Below are 22,141 nucleotides of genomic sequence, written 5' to 3' on the forward strand. Positions count from 1 at the left end.
CAATCTCTTATCTGCTTATTAAGCGTCTGCTAAAAGATCTGAACTTTGCTATTGAACAGGGTATATTACAGAATTCATAAATCTCCACTGAAAAGGAAAAGCTTCTGAGGAAACCGAGGGAAAATGACAATGTGCTTATATTTATGCAATGTTCACGCTAGTATTTTAGGTTGAACTTACTGTGCAGTTTATTTACTTTAAGATAGGAAGGGAAATCCTAACAACAGTTGAACCTAATAAAACCATTTAGATCATGATCTTTCTTTCATTTCATATTGCACTGCTCATAAACAGACTCTTAACTATAGAGAACAAACTGATGGTTACCAGAGGGGAGGGTGTGGGGGATGGGTGAAATAGGTGATGGGGATTAAGGAGGGCACTTGTGGTGAGCACTGGGTGTTGTATGGAAGTGTTGAATCACTGTATTGTACACCTGAAACTAATGTAACACTGCATGTTAACTGTACTGGAATTAAAATTAAAAATGTAATAAAAACAAAACAAAGCAAACAAACAAAAAGCCTACAGAACATCAGAAAGAGATTGCATTAGTCTTCTCCTAAATAAGTTAATTTTTTTAAAAAAAGATTCAGATTCTGGAGCACCTGGGTGGCTCCGTGGGTTAAAGCATCCGACTCCTGATTTCAGCTCAGATCATGATCCTAGGGTTGTGGGATAGAGCCCTATGTTGGGCTCGGCGATGAGCGTAGAGCTTGCTTGGGACTCTCTCTCTCTCTTTCTCTCTCTCTCTCTCTCTCTCCCTCTCTTTCTGCCCTTCCCCCACTTGCATGCATGCGTGCACTCTCTCTCTCTCTGTCTCAAAATAAATAAACGTTAAAAAATGATTCAGATTTTGTACCTACTATGTAGTAAGTGGCCTTTATTTCTGTGTCAAGATTATTTGGGTTATAAGTAAAAGAAACCCAAACAAAGTAACCTAGGATGAACAGGAGAATTTATTATAAAATGCAGGGTCATTTCATAGATTCCAAGGACAGGATGTGCACTCAGGTTCACAAGGGATTGTGAACCATGAAACCATCAGCAATTAGCTGCTCTCTTTCCCTTGCTGCCTTGACCTTATCTACCTTTACTTTGCTCCACACATCTGCTTCTCTCTCTCTCTCTCTCTCTCTCTCTCTCTCTCTCTCTCTCTCTTTCTCTCTCTCTCCCCACTCTCTGTAAATGGGCTCCTTGGGCTCTATGGATGGGGTACAGGCTGGCTGTCCTCCAGTTGCAGCTTCCAAACTCGGTTCATGGGGTCTTCCATGTGCATACCAGAGAACATTCTCCTGTGTCTCTAAACTTCCCAAGAAGGAATGACCAAGTTGAGATTGCATTCTTATCCTTGGTTAATCAACTGTGGCAAGAAACAGTGGCCATCACATGGTGCAAATTTTCTGCACAGAATCAACTCTGTGGACAGGTGGGAGGAGTTCTCAGAGGCATGAAAAGTATGTGCACATGACAATATCCCAGGGAACAAAAACTTGGTAACTTTAATGTGAAATTAATATATCTTAACGTGCCTACATATTGGAATATCATGACCAGCACATTTAAAAAATGATACTTTTTGCATATGAATATGTATGTATTATACATATACATTTACCGCATATAGCAACTTAAAACTAACCCACATTGGCTCAGGGGCTTTAGTATTTCCCTTATCCAAGCAACATGATATGGCTACTCTGAGAATAGTTCTCAAAGTAACTAGAAAGTTAACTAATGTGATAAATAAAAATAGAATTCTAGATGTTGCTGGGTGGCTAACTCATGCTCAGGATGCAAATTAGGCAATTCGAAGGGGGCATCTATTTATTCAGGCCACTAGGGCATCATTTAAGGAATCATTATTCTGTTAAATGAGGGTAAATAGGACCCTAGTGACTCAAAAATTTGAGGTTGCTTCAAAAAGCTCTAATTTGCACCCAGGGAGTAAAAAGAAGAATTTGGGTGGAATAAATAGCCAGATAAATAATACAAAAGCAGAGAGTCTGGGCCAAGAAGGAAGCCATATTTGAGAGACCAGGTACTGATGGAAAGATTTAAATATATTTTGTAGGAAGGTGACCATAGCAAATTGACACAGGGCTTTGACATTGGGGTGTGAGTATCTAGGGCATATGCCATATGACTTCATAGATACATGTGTTTGAGCTTGGGACTAAGGTTCAAAAATGGCACATATGAGGCCTGGGTAAGAGGAGGAGCAGGCTCCTATTTGCATTTGGTTCCTGGTATCCCTGCTTTACTCAGCCTGTCCTCACCACTTATCTATAGCAAGTTTCCTTCATGGTCACAATGCACATGGTCAGCGCCATTTTTAAATGTCCTCATGGGTGGTTTTTGTGCACAGAGAGTCATTCTCATTTTAAAAGTTAGTATCCAAATTATTCAAAATCAATTTCTTAAGCTTTTAAGAGGTCACAGTTTTAAAAAATGTATAATTCTCTTGATAAATCTAGACAATTTTAACCCTCACCTTAAAGAAGGACTTTTAGAGTGAGTAGATCCCCTTAAGTATCTCCAGCTATATTTATACATTTGATGTAGTTGATTTTTCTTTCAAGTACTACTTAAACCAACAAACCTTATGTTCTTAGGCAAGTTAAAATCTAATAGATTAACCGTATAACATCTGAAACTAAAATCATGAGTTAAATCAGTTGCTGGATGATACATTTAACTGGGAATTACAAAGCTGAAAGTGTTACTCCAACAGGCCAAAATCACTTAAACCCTTAAGTAACAAATATGTACAGTTTTCTCACTCCAAAATATTCATGTATAGGTGTGATTTTCCTAAACATTCCTGTACGTGATGCTTTCTGATACTGATGCTTCCCCACCAAGGAAAAGATTACATTGTCCCACCCTTTAGGCAATTACCTTCTTAGATGCTTGAAAGGTTGCAGAACACCAGAAGATTCAGCCTGGACAGTGAGCCTGAACTACAGACCTTTAGGCCAATATGTGTGCGTGTGTATATATGTATACACACACACACATACACACATATATATATATATATATATATATATATTGACAACCCAGACCTAGGGTGAGTTCCCTTTTATAATTACCATAGTTTTCTCTGCCATTATTTAAGAAAGAGGTGGTCAATAACAAGAATGACATTCATTTTTGAGAGTGGCACAGGGTCTAAGGCCTACAATACTTTTGAGTGCCCACAAATATACTTTAATTGGAATTTCTTTTAAAATAAGAAGAAAAATATTTATGTAATAATAGTGAATACGTAATACCAAATCAAGCTTGGATTGTAGTCATCTTTATACCAATACAATAGTAGAATACAATTTCTAATGTTTTTTCTCACAAAGGCAAAAGTGCCCCAGATTCTCTGAAAGTCCTAATGTAACTCTAGTCACAGTCCACATCCTTGGGTGTGAGTTCTATCAGGTCCTAATTCTTTTTTTTTTTTTTTTTAATTTTTTTTTTTTTTAACGTTTATTTTTGAGATAGAGAGAGAGAGACAGAGCATGAATGGGGGAGGGTCAGAGAGAGGGAGACACAGGATCCGAAACAGGCTCCAGGCTCTGAGCTGTCAGCACAGAGCCCGACGCGGGGCTCGAAATCACAGACCACGAGATCATGACCTGAGCCGAAGTCGGCCGTCCAACCGACTGAGCCACCCAGGCGCCCCTATCAGGCCCTAATTCTTAACATTAATTTACAGAACTCTGACATGCCACCTAGGCGGGCCCATCTTGCCAATACATTTTGCATTTCTTTGGCTCTTCAGACATTTAAAAATGTGAATTCATAGCACCATGTATTCTTTTTTTAATTTTTACTATCTGGAAGGGCATACAACCCAACATATGTTAAAATGCTATGCAATCAACTAAAGTTTGGACAGTCATTTCACAAAGGAAGCTATTCAAATAGCAAACAAGCACATAAAAACATTAGTCATCACAGAAATGAAAATTAAAACCACAATGAGATAGGACTATACTTCTGTCTTGTCCAGGCATATAAAGGCTACAGTGTTTAAAACTGACAGTGCTCAGTGTTGGTGGGGACATAGAATGAACCAGAATCCTGATACATTGTTTGTGGGAGTGTGAAATGGTACAATCACTGGGAAGAACTTTTGGCAGTTTCCCTCAAGACTCTATGACCCAATTGCACTCCCAACTATTTTCCCTAGAGAAATGAAAATATATGTCCACAAGACTGGGATAAGGGTGTTCTTAGCAGCTTTATTCATAATAGCCCCAAATGGGCAACAACCTCAAATGCCCATCCATTGGAAAATGGATAAACAATCTGGTATAGATTCATATAATGGAGGTTGCTTAGGAAAAAAAAAAAGAGAGAGAGAGAGAGAGAGAGAGAGACTGAACTCTGATACATGCGACAGCCTAATTTCAAAGATAGTATTCTGAGCGGGAGGAGCATTACACAGGACTATGTAATATGTGCTTATAGAGCAGGCCAAACTAATATAAGATGAATAAAAGCAGAAGAGTGATTACCTCTGGGGATGGGAGCAGGGGTTTGTCCAGAAAGGCTCTGAAGAAATTTCTGAAGTGATAGAGGTTTGGGTTCACAGATTTGTCAAAACTCATCCAATGTTACACTTAGGGTTTGTGCATTTGTGGAAAAAAAAATTCAGTTGAGTCCATTTTAAAGATCTTAATGTCTGTATTCAATGATTCATGAATTGGGTAACATCCAATCTAGCAGATAGAAAGGATCCCGAGGTGCAGTACAAAATGAAAGACTTTTTTTTTAACGTTTATTTATTTTTGAGAGACAGAGAGAGACAGAGAATGAGCAGGGGAGGGGCAGAGAGAGAGAGGGAGACACAGAAGCTGAAGCAAGTGCCAGGCTCTGAGCTTAGCACATAGCCGGATGTGGGGCTCGAACCCACAAACTGTGAGATCTTGACCTGAGCCGAAGCTGGACACTTAACCAACTGAGCCACCCAGGCAACCCTAAAGACCTTTTTTTGTTTTTTTAAGTTTATTTATTTATTTTGAGAAAGAGAGAAAGTGCAAGCAGGGGAGGGGCAGAGAGAGAGAGGGAGAGAATCCCAAGCAGACTTCATTGTTCAGCATGGAGCCCAGGCAGGGCTCAAACCCAGAACTGCAAGATCATGACCTGAGCCAAAATCAAGAGTTGGATGCTTAACCAACTGAACCATCCAGGTGTCCCCAAAATGAAAGACTTTTTATAGGCAGAAAGAGTGGGAACAAGGAACATACACCAGGTTAAAAAAAAAAAAAAGTGCATTAGTTATTGCAAGGTCACTCTTCTTTTTTTTTTTTTAACGTTTATTTTTGAGACAGAGAGAGAGCATGAATGGGGGAGGGTAAGACAGAGGGAGACACAGAATCTGAAACAGGCTCCATGCTCTGAACAGTCAGCACAGAGCCTGACGTGGGGCTCAAACTCACAGACTGTGAGATCATGACCTGAGCCGAAGTCAGATAGATGCTTAACCGACTGAGCCACCCAGGCGCCCCAAGGTCATTCTTCTTTAGGGGATACTAGGGGTCTCTCAGGCAGATTACCTAACTAGTGCCAATCATGTGATTCCTGATTAATTGGTTTAAGATTCCGTCTCTGGGAAAGCTGAAACTGCAATTAAGTCTGGATTTGGTGATATGGGATTTAGTATAAGTGACTCCATTTGAGGCCTATTGTCTTGTTTTTAACATGCTGTTTGTAAATTCTACCTAAAAAGAAAAAGAACCATAAACAAATACTGAACTCTAGGTAATGATTATAATGCATGTTGGATTCTGCAATTTACATTGTAATATCAAAAAAAAAAAAAAGAACAAGATTATGGGCAAAGAACTTAAATAGATATTTCTCCGAAGAAAATATACAAATGGCCAATAAGAACATGAAAAGATGTTCAGCATCATTTGTCATTAGGGAAATACAAATCAAAACCACGAGAAAATATCACTTCACTTCCATAAGACTATAATCAAAAAGACAGAAAATAACAAGTGTTTGAAAGGATGTGGAAACATCGGAACCTTCATTTACTGCTAATGCGAATGTAATATAGTCACTGTGGAAAACCGTTTGGCAATTCTTCAAAATGTTAAACATAGAGTTATTGTATGACTCATCTATTCTACTCCCAAGGTATATACACAGGGGAATTGAAAACATATAAATACACAAAAACTTGCATAAGTGTTCATAGGAACATCATACATAATGGCCAAAAAGTTGAAACAATGCAAATGTCTGTCAACTGATAAAAGGACAAGTACCAGTGGTATATCCATACAATAGAATATCATTCAGTCGTGAAAAGGAGTAAAGTACTGATTCATGCTACAACACCGATGAACCTTGAAAACACTGTGCTAAGTGAAAAAAGCCAGACACAAAGGGTCACATATTGTATGATTTCTTTTGTATGAAATCTCCAAAATAGGTAAATCCAGAGAGACAGAAAGCAGATGGAGATTTAGAGCAACTGCTTAATGGGGTAATGAGAATATTCTGCAATTAGTGGTGATGGCCACACAATTATGTGACTATACGAAAAACCTCTGAATTGTGCATTTTAGAAGGGTGAATTTATGATATGAGAATTGTATCCCAATTGAAAAATAAGATGGACTGTTGGAAGGATGGTTAGGCAGATAGACATGATAGAACAAAAAGCAAAATGTTAATTGCAGAACTGAGGTGGTGGTTACATGTATGTTTACTATATAAGTCTTTCAAATTTTCTATGTATCTGCAAATTTTCAATAAAATGATAGAAAAAAATATGAGTAGTTAACAACTTAAAACATTTTTTTCTTATTACTTTAGAGAGAGAGAGAGCACAAGTTGGGGAGAGGGGCAGAGGGAGATAGAGATAGAGAAAGGGAGAGAGGGAGAATCTTAAGCAGCCTTTATGCTCAGCAAGGAGCCCATTTCAGGGCTCAATCCCACAACCCTGGAATCATGACCTGAGCCAAAATCAAGAGTTGGGTGCTCAACCACCTGAGCCCTCTAGGCGCTCCTTAAATTTTTATTTTTATTTTTTTAAGCGGTTAACAACTTTTTTTTTTTTTAAGAGAGAGAGAGAGCACACATGGGGGAGAAGGGCAGGGGGAAAGAGAGAGAGAATCTTAAGTAGGCTCCATCCTCAGTAAGGAGCCCAATTCAGGGCTCTAATCCACGACACTGGGATCATAATCTGAGCCAAAATCAAGAGTCAAATGCCCAACTGACTGAGCCACCCAGGTGACCCAGTAGTTACCTTTTAAGATTATTCGACCAACATGTAACAAAGACCTTTAAAAAAAAAAAAGCAAAATGTAAAGAGATGATAGGTGACAGATAGATAGATGATAGATAGAGGCCACAAACCTTTGATCCAGCAAATCTGCTTCAGCAACTGAATCTAAGGAAATAATCATAATGTAGCTGAAAAAAAAGTGTGTGGAAAGAAGTTTCCCAAAGTGTTGTTTATCATAACAAAATGTTCGGAAACCAGCTAAATAAACACTGTGGCAGGAATGAGTCTCAGAGCACAAACTGAGGTGTGCACTAAATATAAAACTTCAGAACATTTTCTGTAACAACTTTTATTTTGAACCCATTGCATATGAGGTGGGTAAATGCAATCCTTGTCAATTAAGATTTTTCCCTCTTCTGTGGGTAATATCTGAGTGCTGGGTGTTTGTAGGCAATGCCAAGGTGCGGTGCATGTAGGGAGCAGACAGGGGATGGGCAAGACGTGTCCTCCAGGCATCCGCCCACCCTGATGTCAGCTGGAACATCTATTGGGCCATCGCTGCCTGGTCATCCGCAAGCTCTTTCTGCCAATTGCAGCTTCATCATTATTTTGAAATGCTTCCTGTGAAAAAGTTCTTTGTATCTAAAAGTCCACTCTCTTTCTCGGAAAATTCCAACATTATCTTTGCCATGAAAGAGAAGGAATTGCTGTGAGATTCTTTAAATATAATTACAACTGTTTTTAAAATGAAAATTGTGGGGCGCCTGGGTGGCTCAGTCGGTTAAGCATCCGACTTCGGCTCAGGTCATGATCTCGCAGTTCGTGAGTTCGAGCCCCGCGTTGGGCTCTTTGCTGACAGCTCAGAGCCTGGAGCCTGCTTCAGATTCTGTGTCTCCCTCTCTCTCTGCCCCTTCCCTGCTCATTCTCTGTCTCTCTCTGTCTCAAAAATAAATAAACATTAAAAATTAAAAAAAAATGAAAATTGCTTCTTATCTACTTGTGTTAGCAAAAATTTTTATCAAGAATCTGGAGGTAGAGGGATGGGCAAAACGGGTGAAGGGGAGTGGGAGGTACGGGCTTTCAATTATGGAATGAATAAGTCACGGGGATAAAAGGTTCAGCCTGGGGAGCATAGTCAGTGGTGCTCTAATAGTGTTGTATGGTGACAGGTGGTAGTCACAGTTGCGGTGAGCACAACATAACATATAGACTTGTCAGATCACTGCATTGTGCACCTGAAACTAATGTAACATTGTGTGTCAACTATATTTCAATAAAAATAGAATTTGAATTGGGACGCCTGGGTGGTTCAGTCCGTTAAGCGACCGACTTCAGCTCAGGTCATGATCTCACGCTTCATGAGTACAAGTCCCACATTGGGCTCTGTGCTCACAGCTCAGAGCCTGGAACCTGCTTCGGATTCTGTGTCTCTCTCATTGCCCCTCCCCAGCTTACACTCTGTCTCTCTCTCTCTCTCAAAAATAAATAAACATTAAAAAAAATTTTTTAAATAACTTGAAGAGATTATCATTTAAAATTTTTGATCAAGATGGGGAGAAGCTATTTGAAACACAAACGTGCATATTCAAAAGTTTTGTCCATGAAATCAAACTCCAGTCTTTTGTTAAAAAAATGGAAGAGACAGTATTTGCAAGTTGTATATAAATCAGATATTTAGCAAACATATGCTCTGTACTTATTTTTCTTACCGTAATTATATAACATCCAAAATAGAATGCATTTTTCACCAAGTGTATATATAGATTTCCTCCAGGGCATTCACTTTCCCCAGAAAGCCCTGCAAATGCTGTAATTGTCTATGTATGTCAAGATGCGTACAAGGTCGGAAGACTGCGCTATAGTGAAATGTCACCTCTGATGCCCCTCATACAATCTCCTTCATGGGTTTAGGTTTAGACTTTTGGAAATGAAAGCTTTCTTTCCTCTCTCCTGCCTTTTCACCCCCAACCCGCAGCCCCCACAATGAGCCTGGCTGGCTACTTGTTCAAAAGAGAAGGCTAGAAAGAAAAAAAGGACATGGAAAGGTTGGTAAAAGGATGCAAATTTTCAGCTATAAGATGAATAAGGTCTGAGGATCTGATGTGAAACATGGTGACTATAGTCAATAATGCTATATTGTATAATTGAAATTTGCTTAGAAAGTAGACCTTAAATGCCCCCCCCCCACAAAGGTAAATGTGTACAGTGATGGATGTGTTAATTAACTAGATGGGGGGATTTTTTCACAATGTGTACATATATCAAAAAACCACATAGTACACCATAAATATCTTACAGTTTTATTTGTCACTATACTTTAATAAAGCTGAAATTTAAAAAAAAATTAAGGACATAGAGTAGTATCTAAAAAACAATGGTTCTGGGGCGCCTGGGTGGCACAGTCGGTTAAGCGTCCGACTTCAGCCAGGTCACGATCTCGCAGTCCGTGAGTTCGAGCCCCGCGTCAGGCTCTGGGCTGATGGCTCAGAGCCTGGAGCCTGTTTCCGATTCTGTGTCTCCCTCTCTCTCTGCCCCTCCCCCGTTCATGCTCTGTCTCTCTCTGTCCCAAAAATAAATTAAAAACGTTGAAAAAAAAATTAAAAAAAATAAATAAATAAAAATAAAAATAAAAATAAAAAACAATGGTTCTTAAAACGTGATCCACAGTCCATGAAAGGTCCCAGACACTCTTGCAAGGTCAAAACTCTTTCCATAATAATATCAAGATGTTATTTGATCTTTTCATTTTCATTCTCTCATAAGAGTACAGTGCAATTTTCTAGAAGCTGCATATGTAATGTCATAACTGACTACGGATGTTGATATGAGAATCTAGCTGTCTTCTACTAAGCTAGGTAAGAGATTTGTAGAAATGTAAAACAATGCCACCCTTCACACTAATGTTCTTGTTTTAGAAAAGATAGCTATTTATCCTAAAAATGTTAGTTATATTAATATGAAATGTATTTATTATAGTTATTTTTAAATTAATTAATAAGTCTTTTTACTTGATAAGTTTTAATATATAGTACATTAAATATCACAGATATAACCTACAAAAAATTCTTTGAGATCTCAATAATTTTTTTTTTTTTAATTTATTTTTGGGACAGAGAGAGACAGAGCATGAACGGGGGAGGAGCAGAGAGAGAGGGAGACACAGAATCGGAAACAGGCTCCAGGCTCTGAGCCATCAGCCCAGAGCCTGACGCGGGGCTCGAACTCACGGACCCCGAGATCGTGACCCGGCTGAAGTCGGACGCTTAACCAACTGCGCCACCCAGGCGCCCCGAGATCTCAATAATTTTTAATAGGATAAAGGAGTCCTGAGAACAAAAATTTTGGAAACAACTGCCAAAGTTTTATTCTGCCATACATCTAATTTGGTGGAAAACTCTGCAACCATTGAAATAGAGCATGGAAACCTATTTACAGAATGAAAAGGTATCTTCTTTATTGTTAAGTGGGTATGATCCCATATTTAATTAAAATAGTGTTTGTGTGTGTATATGTATGTGTGTGTGTATCCACAGGAAAAATGTATGGAGGGATACATACCCATTAATGCTAATTATTTCTAGGCTGCAAGATTAGGGAGATACTTAATTTCTTCTTTATTCCTTTTCTAAAAGTACTAGCTAAATTTTTTTTATTGTGGTAAAAAAAATCACAGAAAATTCACCATTTCAACCGTCTTCAAGTGTACAGTCCAGTAGTGATATGGATATCCATGTTGCCGTGAACCAGATTTCCAGAACTTTTTCATCTTGCAAGTCTGAAACTCTGTACCCATTAAACAACTCCCAATTCTCCACTCACCCCAGCCCCTGGCAACCGCCATTTTACTTCCCGTCTCTATGAATTCGACTAACGTAGGAACCGCATATAAGTGGAATCATACAACTTATTTCACTTATCTTGCAAGGCTCATCTATGTTGTAACACATGACAGGATTTCCTTCCTTTTTAAGACTCAGTAATGGTCCATTGTAAGTATATACGACATTTGTTTATATCATATTCACCCATTGGTGGACGTTTGAGTTGCTTCTAGGTATACTAATTTTTAAAAAAGAACACAGATTCACTTCATAAACAGAAACAAAACAAAGCCATTTCCATTTTGGGAAAAGACAACACATACTTCCTTCTAACGCACAGGTATCCGAGATGCCACAAGCATTACATACCTATTGCCCTGCTGCAATAATTGTTTGCCCACAGTCAGTCTTCTTTCACCCAAACCCGTACCCACTTCCCTTCTCCTGCTGAGCTAATGTTGAAGCAAATCCCAAACACCACATCAGTGTACCCACAAACACTTCAGTCTACATCTCTAAAAGATAAGGAATCTTGAAAAATAGCCACAATGCCATTATCCCACCTTAAGAAAGTTAACAATAACTTGTTTGATGTCATTAACTATCCAGTCCATGTTTCCCCAATTGCCTCATAAATTTTTAAATAAAGTTTATTTGTCTAAGTTGAAATTATAATAAGGTTATTTCTAGCATTAAAAAATTTTTTTAGATGTTTATTCATTTTTGAAAAAAAGAGAGAGACAGTGTGAGCAGGGAAGGAGCAGAGAGAAAGGGACACACAGAATCCAAAGCAGGCTCCGGGCTCTGAGCTGTCAGCACAGTGCCCGATGTGGGGCTTGAACTCACAAACCATGAGATCATGACCTGAGCCAAAGTCAGAGGCTTAACCAACTGAGCCACCCAGGTGCCCCTCTAGCATTTTTGAGTAAGTACTTTAATATGAGTTTTTCCTTCAGAAGTAAATGCACGTTTGGTCAGCTTACATCTGAAGAACATCAGATCAAGGATAGAGATTTGTCTCCATCAGCACACCTAATGATTTCCCACCTGTTTCAAAGAAGGAAGTGAATGAGACCATGTTTCTCATGCATAGTATCTTCCATTTTCTTTTCATTTTATTAACTAAGGACAAAGCCTTATGCAATATTCAAGTAATTGCAGAATCATGCCTGAACCAACTGTTCAATAAAAGTTGTAGAAGCAATTGTCTGCCCAACTCATTGACCAATCAACATGCACTTCTGCTGGATGTAAACAGTAGCTCTTATAAGGCTTCAGTCACTCCCGCTAAATTGCTTCCACTGCAAGGACTATTTCCTATACGCCTCATCTTCCTGATTAACTGGAGCCAACAAAGCAGGAAATACTTTCAGCTCTCTTCATAGCACTCCTTTCTTTTTGTTTTTTAAGTTTTTAACATTTTAATTCTAGTATAGTTAACATACAGTATTATATTAGTTTCAGGTGTACAATATAGTGATTCAACAATTCTGTACATCATTACTCAGGGTTCATCATGATAAGTGTACTCTTAATCCCCATCATCTATTTCACCCATCTGCCCACCCACCTTCCCCTCTGGTAACCATCAGTTTATTCTCAATAGTTAAGAGTCTGTTTCTTGGTTTGTGTCTCTCTCGCTCTTTTTCGTTGTTGTTGCTGTTGTTTGTTTGTTCTGTTTCTTAAATTTCACATATGAATGAAATGGTATGGTATTTGTCTTTCTGTGACTGACTTATTTTGCTTAGCATTATACTAACTCCATTCGTGTTGTTGCAAATGACAAGATTTCATTCTTTTTTATGGCTGAATAATATTCTATTGTATATATGTACCACATCTTCTTTATCCATTCAGTTATCAATGGACACTTGGGCTACTATTATAATTTGGCTATTTTAAATGTGCAATAAACATAAGGGTGCATATATCCTTTTGCACTAGTGTTTGTGTAGTCTTTGGGTAAATACCTAGTAGCATAGCAGTCATTTCTTGAGGGAGCCCAAAACTACCTAGCTGCCTGGTCAAAAGTGAAGAACAGAATAGAGAGTCTTGCCTACATATACTAGGATAGGACATCTCCTCCCTATGTCCCCACCCCAACCACTTCCCTATTTCCAATGCATTTCCTGGAACTCTCCCTTCTCTTCCCCATGTTTATATTGTTTACACCATTTACCAAGCCTGGGAGTAACAACAAATAACATCCCGCTTAATTCATGTTATTGTGCCTTTTTGGCATGAGTCTAATTAATAGGGTCTCCAGGGCCTTCATCATCAAGAATTGGTGACCAGAATTGGGCAGTCAGCTCTTCTCTGGGGACTTTTGAATAATCTTTCAGCCTACACCATAATAACCCACCTGGCTATTGTGTGTGTGTGACCCCTGGAACTTAGGAGTCCTTATTCTAGGGACATTCCTGCTTTCTCTGGCACACTCTGGCTTACTTACTGGCTCCAAGTAGCCACTTTCCTACAGAGAAATATATATCTATAGGGTATACATATGGACATTAACTTAATAGAAGAGAATGTAAGCTTACTGCTACTTAGCTGAGTGCTTGGCACATGGTAGGCACCCAACAGATATTTGATTAGGTGAATAGACAAATACGTGAAAGCACCTTGAAGAACAAACAGCGTGCACCGAATACATGTTAATGTCCTTCTTTTCAGCCCCTACCACACATTTGCTTGGAGTTTCTCCTTGTTTCAGAGTATAGTTCAATAACCAGAAAATTTAAACAAAAACTTAAATTTAGTAAGTCTAACCCAATAACTCAAAACAATATAGCTTATGTGAACAATTTACACAGCCTAGAGAGAACAAAATATGCTTCAGAAATTGCCCCTACTCAGGGATTTCTACGTTAGAAAAATCTTAGTTTTCTAGATAGACAAGTGAAGAGATTATTCTTTTCTGAAGATGCCCTGAAATCAGCCTATTGTCTTATGAGTGTTTATAGTTATTGACCATGTAAACCTTGTGTGAGTCCCTAAAAACCCAATGCCACTAGAGAAAGTCAGTCCAAAGACCACATGGAAATGATACCACTTTATAATTATTAAATAATCCATATGAACTCTCCTAGTTCATTTGAAGATTTTTATTTCTTTTTTTAATATTTATTTATTTTTGAGAGAGAGATAGAGCATGAGCAGATGAGGGGCAGACAAAGAGGGAGACATGGAATCCGAAGCAGGCTCTAGGCTCTGAGCTGTCAGCACAGAACCCGACACAGGGCTTGAACCCACGAACCATGAGATCATGACCTGAGCTGAAGTCAGACACTTGACTGACTTCAAGTGTCCTTGAAGACACTTGAGCCACCCAGCCGCCCCTGAGATTTTTATTTCTAAATCATTATCATCACATAATTTGTGAGTCACCAAATCTGTGCGACTTAGTGGAAAAACTCTGGACTTGGAATCAGAAACCTGGGTCTAAATCTACTTCACAAGTTTATTGTCAAGATCAAATGAAGTGGGGCACCTGGGTGGCTCAGTCGGTTAAGCATCCGACTTCAGCTCCGGTCATGATTTCGTGGTTCGTGAGTTTGAGCCCCACGTGCTGACAGCTCAGAGCCTGGATCCTCCTTCAGATTCTGTCTCCCTCTCTCTGCCCCTCCCCTGCTTGTGCTCTCTCTCTCAAAAATAAATCAACATTAAAAAAAAGATTACATGAAGTAATAATAAAAACATATCTGTCCAACACCTACTTCATGTTGTATACAGAGCTAGAAGTGTTACATATATTAAGTAAATTCTCAAAAAAAAGCATTGTGAAATATGCATTATTATTCCCACTTTACCGATGAGGAAATTGAGGCTCTGGGAGGTTGAAAAAGTGACCCAGCCTTTCAAGCTGCAGGTCTAGGATGCATGTAGAAGGGCTCTAGCTAGGATGTATATAAGCTGGAACTTGCCATAAAAATGTAAGGTATCCAATTACAAAGTGTCTCTGAAATGATCATTTCTATTAATTTCACTGCATATTCCCTCCCTGCTATGCGCCTATGTAGTCCCTTCCTCTGGCATAATGGATCAAACTAACTTAGATCCAGGAGCCAGAAACTCATGTCATCTACAACACAGACCATCACGCGTGCAAGTTGCTCTCCTTTGCTTCCTCATTTATGTTTTCTCAGTTTCTATATTAGTAACTTGTATGTCAACTGCATTGGTCCACATCTCAGGATGTCACGAGGACTCACTGTTTAGAAAACTGGCAATGATCCACTTTTCAAATCACCCAAATATTCCAAAGAAACTGTTGTGACTTTTGCCCTTTGGGATGGCATGTAGGGTCAATGTCGTGGCAAGGCAGAGAAAGAGCCTAGGTATCTGCTTTTCCACTTGCATGTGATGTCCTGGTAACTTGGTTTATGTATGAATTTTTTTCTTATGTATAGTTGCAGGATATAAATTTCATTCAAGTTGCAAAGTAGTAACTGATACACACAATTCTGAAACCGTCACCTTCCTCAACTAACTATATAGTTAAATTTAAGTTCCCTAATATACACATCTATGCAAATTAGATACACGTTTTAAAAGAATCCGTTTTTATTTACCTATTTTTTAAAGTAAGCTTTTCACCCAGCATGGGGTTTGAACTCGTAATCTTGAGATCAAGAAATAGTTGCATGCTCTACCGAATGAGCCAAGTGGGTGCCCCCAATCCATTTTTATTTATTGCTTTATAGGTGGTGCAATCTCATTAGAAAATTCTAAGGGTTTTGGTGTCACTTGTTAACTCAACAAATATTTATTGGAAGCCCGCTAAGTGCCAAGCACAAAGTCATGAGGTTAAGTGAGTGCAATGGACAAGACAAACCCCATCTCTGCTTTCATGGAGTCTGTAATGTAGCAGATGAGCCCAATATGGGAGCAATAGTCACAATACAAGCAAATGTGGTAAGTTCTAGCCAATTCGGGGTGCGGTGAGAGTATGTCATGGGGACTTTCAGCTGCCTGGAGGTTCAGGCATAGCTTCTTTGAGGAAGTTATGTTTCAGCTGAGACAGGATGCCATTTGCTAGGGGTTTGTGTAACTTTCTTCACATCCCAATTTGACACTTGGACAGAGTCCGGGCCCTCATGTGTAAACGGGGCATAAAGTGCACTTGGCAGAGTTGTGGGAATGAAGAGAATACAAGTAAAGCACTTCTTAGGGCATCTGGCCTAGAGTAAGCCCTAAGTGCGAGGTGCTAGTCACCCTTATTTATCAGTGTAAGGTATCAGGGGAAAACTGAAAGAGTTTGCCCAACAGCTAAAGGTAAATGTACAGAGGGGGAATTTGGCATTGGCTCCAAATTCAAGAGACAGTCACTACCCCGGACTTGTCTGGAGGCTTCACGGCCTGAGTTTCAGGTGCTGGAGCACCTGACACGTTAAGGCTCTGCCCAGTACTGTTTCCATGGTTAAATTGGTAAGGAATTTTTCAGGGTTGATCTCTTTCTAGCTGTAGGTGAACCGACGCCCAGGTCAGATTTTTTCACGTAAAAGTAATACGCCTGGGAAACAGCTCTCTGGTCAGAGGACACACGGTTAATCAAGTGACAAGCAAGTGTTGCTGAACCAGATGCGAGGGGGAGTGACCAAGGCTCAACTGGAGGTTTTAGCTGAGGGTCAGAAGACCCGGCGCCACCCCGATGACGCCTGGAAGTGGGGCACGCGGGCCACGACCTTGCGCTCCGGGGTTCGGGATGCCCAGCGCTGGTCCGCGGGCGCTCCCCCTCCAGGCCTCCTGGACTCACGGATCCGGCCACGTCCGCACCCTCTGAGCTCGGGTGGGTGATTTCGAAAGTGGGCGTGACCGGCCCCGAGGGGAAAGCGTGCTAAGAAGTGGGAGTGAGCGGGGGAGGCGGGGCGGCGAGAACAGGGAGCCAGGGGAGGGATGCAGGGCTGGAGTGGGAGGGTTGCAGGGCGCGGTGGGAGGGGTGAGGCGCGAGGGAGAAAAGGGCGCTGTGGGGCGGCGGGAGGAAGTGCGCCAGGTCCGGGCTCCCGCTGCGAGGTGCTCCGCGGGTGGGCCGGCCAGGTGATCCCGAGATGCCGCTGCGCTGGAAGCCGGGGCCGCCGCTGCCGCAGCTGCTGCTGCTCCTGGGGCCGCTCGGCCCCTTCTCCCCGCGCGCCCCGGCGGGACTCGCGCAGGCGGACGACGCCGCGGAGCTGGACTTCTCCACCGAGCGGCCGGTGCACCTGGTGAGTCCCGCCTTCCTGTCCTTCACCATCGACGCCAACCTGGCCACGGACCCGCGGTTCCTCACCTTCCTGGGGTAAGCGCCGGCCTCTGCCTGTCCCTGGGTCCTGTCTTCCTGACAGCCACGCCCGGGAACCTTTATCTCTCTGTCTCTGCCTCTCTCCTTCCATCCCTCCTTTCCTCCCTCCCTCTCCTGTGACAGCCGCCCCCAAACCGCTCGTTCCCGCCTGCATTCATTCAGCGAGTGCTGCCTGAGCGCCAACTGAGGGCCAGGTATTACGGGGAAATTTGGAAAAGAAACTTGCCACCTGCCCCAGAAACACTTCTGGAGGAGGGGACTCGGGCAAGTGTACCTGGAGCCTGTGAGCCCTTGAATTTGCAGCACAGTGTAGGACAGGTAAGATTGTGGACCAGGCGTCCTTCGCTTAAACTCTGTTAGGAAGGTTAAAAGGAAAAAAAGAAAAAGAAAAGAAGGCAGATGTTAAAAGTCTCAAAGAAGAGTAAGTGTGTGTGCTGTGTGTGTGTGTGTAAAATATAATTTTATATATTTTAAAATAAACTTTCAAAGAGCAGTTTTAGGTTCACAGCAAAGTTGAGCACAAGGTACAGAGATTTCCAGGATTACACTATATTTTTTAAAAAAATCTAAGTATTAGAGGCACCTGTGTGGCTCAGTTGGTTAAGCCTCCGACTCTTGGTTTGGGCTCAGGTCATGATCTCACGGTTTCATGAGTTCAAGCCCCTTATGGGGCTCTGTGCTGACAGCGCAGAGCCTGCTTGGGATTCTCTCTCTCCCCCACTCTCTCTGTCCCTCCCCGACTTTCACTGCCTCTGTCTCTCTCAAAATAAAGAAATAAACTTAAAAAAAAATCTAAATATTAAGTAAAGGAGACCTAGGAGACTATTGCAGTGACTTACAGAGCCTTAATAAAAAGATACGTTTCCAACACGAGACTGGAAAATCAGCTGTAATTTTTTCTCCCCTGAAAGAGACAAACTGGTGCATGTTCACTGGCCCCCGCCTCCTAAATGCAGGCTGATCCCAGGACAGGGAGCTTCAGGGACAGTCCCAGGTCATCTAGGCCACTCATCTAGATCATGAGAGCCTCCAGAGATGGCCACACCTCAACCAACACACACAGCTGGGAATCTCATCATTGCCAAACACCCACACCCTGTCCTTTCTGCGCCCACTCTGTCAGCTGAACTGCCACTGCCAGTTTCAGTCATTTGTTCTGCCCATATAAGCAGGTAGCCTAATGGTTAAGAGATTGGCAGTCTGACCACACTAACTTGATTCCCATCTCTGCCAGAGTTGGGTGGCTTGCTTGTTACAGGTTGCTTGGCAACTCCAAGCCTCAATTCCTTCACCTGTAGAATAGAACTTCTAAAGCCTTTTGGTGGGATTGTTCTGAGGACTTCAGGAGACCGTATAGAAGTACTTAGCACAGTGTTTGACACAGAGTGTTCAAAATTTAAGCTCATTGCTTCTTCTTGGAAAATGAGGAGTATCGCTAACCACTCACCAGTTCTCTGTGTGTTTCTTTCCATCAGAGTTAACCTCCATCTTTCCCTGTGGTAGCAGAGGGAGAATTTCCTGGTGGAGAGGAACCCCCATGTTTTGCCCTTCCCCTTGGGAATAGGAAGCTGAATACCACACAGCAGGTGGTTGGAGACAGATTACTCTGCAGAAATGCTGAACTACAGGGCCCCTTGTGTGAGCACCTCAGGCTAGCTTGGGAGGTGGTGGGGGGGTGATGATAGGAAAAGAGAGGGTGTGGGGGTGCCTTGCTAAAAACAGAGGCACTGACTAAACCACTTTCCTGAAACGGGAGAACTCAAGTCCTGTTCTGCTGCTGCAGCTAGCCTGTGCCCACCCCGCCCCAAGGAAGGGCATCTGGGGATTCTTCCCGGAGAAAAACGTCCAAAGGAAAAAACCTACAGCATGACTTTTAAATTTTTTTTTTCAACGTTTTTTATTTATTTTGGGACAGAGAGAGACAGAGCATGAACGGGGGAGGGGCAGAGAGACAGGGAGACACAGAATCGGAAGCAGGCTCTAGGCTCCGAGCCATCAGCCCAGAGCCCGACGCGGGGCTCGAACTCACGGACCTCGAGATCGTGACCTGGCTGAAGTCGGACGCTTAACCGGCTGCGCCACCCAGGCGCCCCTACAGCATGACTTTTAGGGTCCAGGCCTGATCGCCCTGCAGTCAAGCTAACACATGGGCTAGGCCATCCTCATCCTCCCCACCCCCAACACACACAGAACTTCCGGTCTGCAGTTCAGCAAGGGTGATACCTTTGTCTCTTGTCTCCCATAGCACTCTTTCTTCCCCGCTGGCCCCACCTTTTGGTTGAAGGCTGGAGGGTAATGAAAACCAAAAGACTATATTGTGCAGTAGATAAAACTCCGTGTAGTCCCGCTCATACGGGCTCCTGACCACGCCAGTCCACTCCCTTGGCAGCGGCTGTCGTCCATGCCTGCTCCTCAGGGGCATCTGCAAGCCCTTCCATACTATTCCCAGCCGAGATCTGAAAAGACTGAGGCACAGATAAGCAGGAGCTCCCTCCCTCTTGCTCTCAGCTAAGACCTAGCTTCTGAATGAGGGTCTGAGAGTCCCTCTCGCCAGGGTGGTTAGCACAGTGCCCAAAGTGACCTGGCCATCTCAGAAGGCAACACTAAGCTTAATAGCTGTGAGATGGGTGTTGTTCTGGTACCGTTCCTCAAAGGGGAAGCCGCTCAGGCAAAGATTGGCAACGGCTGAGCAGAGCAAAGCTCAAGTAATAAGGAGAGGGTAATTAAAATAATTGAGCCTTTGTCATATGCCAGGCCCCGTTTGTAGCATTTCCTAGGTGTTAATGCATTTATTCCTTCCTACAAAACTATGAGGTCAGTGATATTATCATCTCCATTTTAAAAAATGAAGAGGGGCGCTGGGGTGGCTCGGTTGCATAAGCGTCTGACTTCGGCTCAGGTCATGATCTCACGGTTCGTGGGTGCGAGCCCCGCATCGGGCTCTGTGCTGACAGCTCAGAGCCTGGAGCCTGCTTCGGATTCTGTGTCTCCCTCTCTCTCTGCCCCTCCCCTGCTCACGCTCTGTCTCTCCATAATAAATAAACATTGAAAATTTTAAAAAAAGAAAAGAAAAGAAAACATTGAGGTTTAGGGAAACTCTGTAACTGGCCCCTAGTCAGCCAGCTGTTCATGAAGGAGCAGAGTCTGGACCTAGATACTAATTGCAGGGACAAGAGTATACAAAAACAAAGTAAGCAGTTTATATTTCTTAAAGCAGTAGGGTAGGGTATAGAGGAAAAAGATTGTCTAGAAACAAATTGAGGAGATTGATATAATGAAAAGAAGCACTGACCCGAGAGTAGGAGAATCAGGGCCCAAACCTCTGAGGTGCTTCAACAGAATCCTAAGTAAATTTAATCAGATGGCGTGGTCTGGTTTCCCATCACAGCAAACAGATGTGTTTTGTTTTTTTTTTCCACATTTGCAGTTAGAGAACGTAGAGTGCGCAGAACTTAAGTGCCAATGATAGAACAATCTAGAATTGGAAAGGAACATCTTTTCAGTTTGCCTTCTTCCCAGAGGTAATCAACAACCTGATCAAAAACTTCCTAAGCTTATGTGCAGAGCTCTGAACAGGCACTGACCCTCAAAGAAGGGAGTGTTGAGACCAGCACTGCTCAACAGATAGAACGTGAGCCTCATATGCAAACTACGTGTGCAATTTAAAACTTTTTGGTGGGACGCCTGGGTGGCTCAGTCGGTTAAGCATACAACTTTGGCCCAGGTCATGATCTCACAGTTTGTGAGTTTGAGCGTCAGGCTCTGTGCTGATAGCTCAGAGCCTGGAGCCTGCTTTGGATTCTGTGTCTCCCTCTCTCTCTGCCCCTCCCCTGCTTGCTCTCTGTCTCTCTCTCTCAAAAATAAATAAAAACATTAAAAAAAATAAAAAAAATTTTTTGGTAAGTCATATTTAAAAAAGAAACAGGTGAAGTTAATTTTAATAATATATTTTATGTAACACAAAATATCCAAAGTATTATCATTTCAACATGTCATCAATATAAAAATATTAATGAGATCTCTTACACTCCTTTTCACATCAGGTCTTCAAAATCTGGGGTCTATTTTATGCTCCTAGCACATCTCAATTCAGACTAGCCACATTTCAAACCCTAGCCATATTGGCTAGTGGTTACCATCTTGGCAATGAAGCCCACACTGCAAACAAGATACAGACACAAGCACAGTCCTCTAACACGAGGTAAAAAAGGAGAGTGCGAGTCAGTGCTAGAGTTCGTAGGGACTACAGAGTGGGAAAGGTGGTGCTAAATGTCGACAGCAGTAATAATGGAGTTGTGCTTGCTTTTCATAAAGGTTTGCTTATTTTTTTCCAGCAAAGTTCATTCCTTTTTGCCAGTCTGATGAATAGTTATTAATAATGACTTTCAGTAATCAGATTCCTGCATCTTCATGGACAAAATTGCTTTTCTTATTTGGAGAGTCACTTATAATCAACGTCAGGTGCACGTTTTGAAAACTGATGTTGGAAATAACCTCAGGCCCTCTGCGTGCCTATTGCTGAGAGAATGAACCACAGCCAGAGAAACAGAACTGAGAACAGTTACAAGCCATAGACTCACATTTCTTGACCCCCAAGAAGCACTCTCTCCCTGATTAAGTGCTCATTGTTCCCTTCTCTCCCAAACCTTTCATTGTGCTCTCTGGAGCCCTTTGCATAGTACCCCTGCTTTATCCTCCTCACAGACTATTCCCACCCTAGCTAAAACTTGGCTCTTCTCTAAAGACCCAAGTGGAGAAAGAGACGTGGCTACTTCCCTGAGGTAGCCCTTTGGGGTA

The 22,141-nt window shown here is 41.8% G+C and overlaps 1 protein-coding gene and 1 long non-coding RNA gene across 4 annotated transcripts in view; one reads left to right on the forward strand and one right to left on the reverse strand.

Annotated features, from left to right (window-relative positions):
• The window catches only part of LOC131507373 (uncharacterized), a 36,637-nt gene that overhangs the window by 14,189 nt on the left and 307 nt on the right, over nucleotides 1-22,141 (reverse strand). Inside the window, exon 2 of the long non-coding RNA XR_009259475.1 lies at nucleotides 20,637-20,819. This is a non-coding gene — a long non-coding RNA (uncharacterized LOC131507373). The remainder of the gene's footprint in view (nucleotides 1-20,636; nucleotides 20,820-22,141) is intronic.
• Nucleotides 16,991-22,141, forward strand: part of HPSE (heparanase) — a 41,495-nt gene continuing 36,344 nt past the window's right edge. Inside the window, exon 1 of one of the 3 annotated variants that reach the window (XM_058722035.1) lies at nucleotides 16,991-17,341. In XM_058722035.1, coding sequence (XP_058578018.1) covers nucleotides 17,115-17,341 — 227 coding nt within the window. In that variant the 5' untranslated portion in view covers nucleotides 16,991-17,114. The remainder of the gene's footprint in view (nucleotides 17,342-22,141) is intronic. The other 2 variants (XM_058722036.1, XM_058722034.1) reach the window with 2 other exon arrangements.

The sequence above is a fragment of the Neofelis nebulosa genome, chromosome 3 (genome assembly GCF_028018385.1).
Source record: "Neofelis nebulosa isolate mNeoNeb1 chromosome 3, mNeoNeb1.pri, whole genome shotgun sequence".
NCBI lineage: Eukaryota > Metazoa > Chordata > Mammalia > Carnivora > Felidae > Neofelis > Neofelis nebulosa.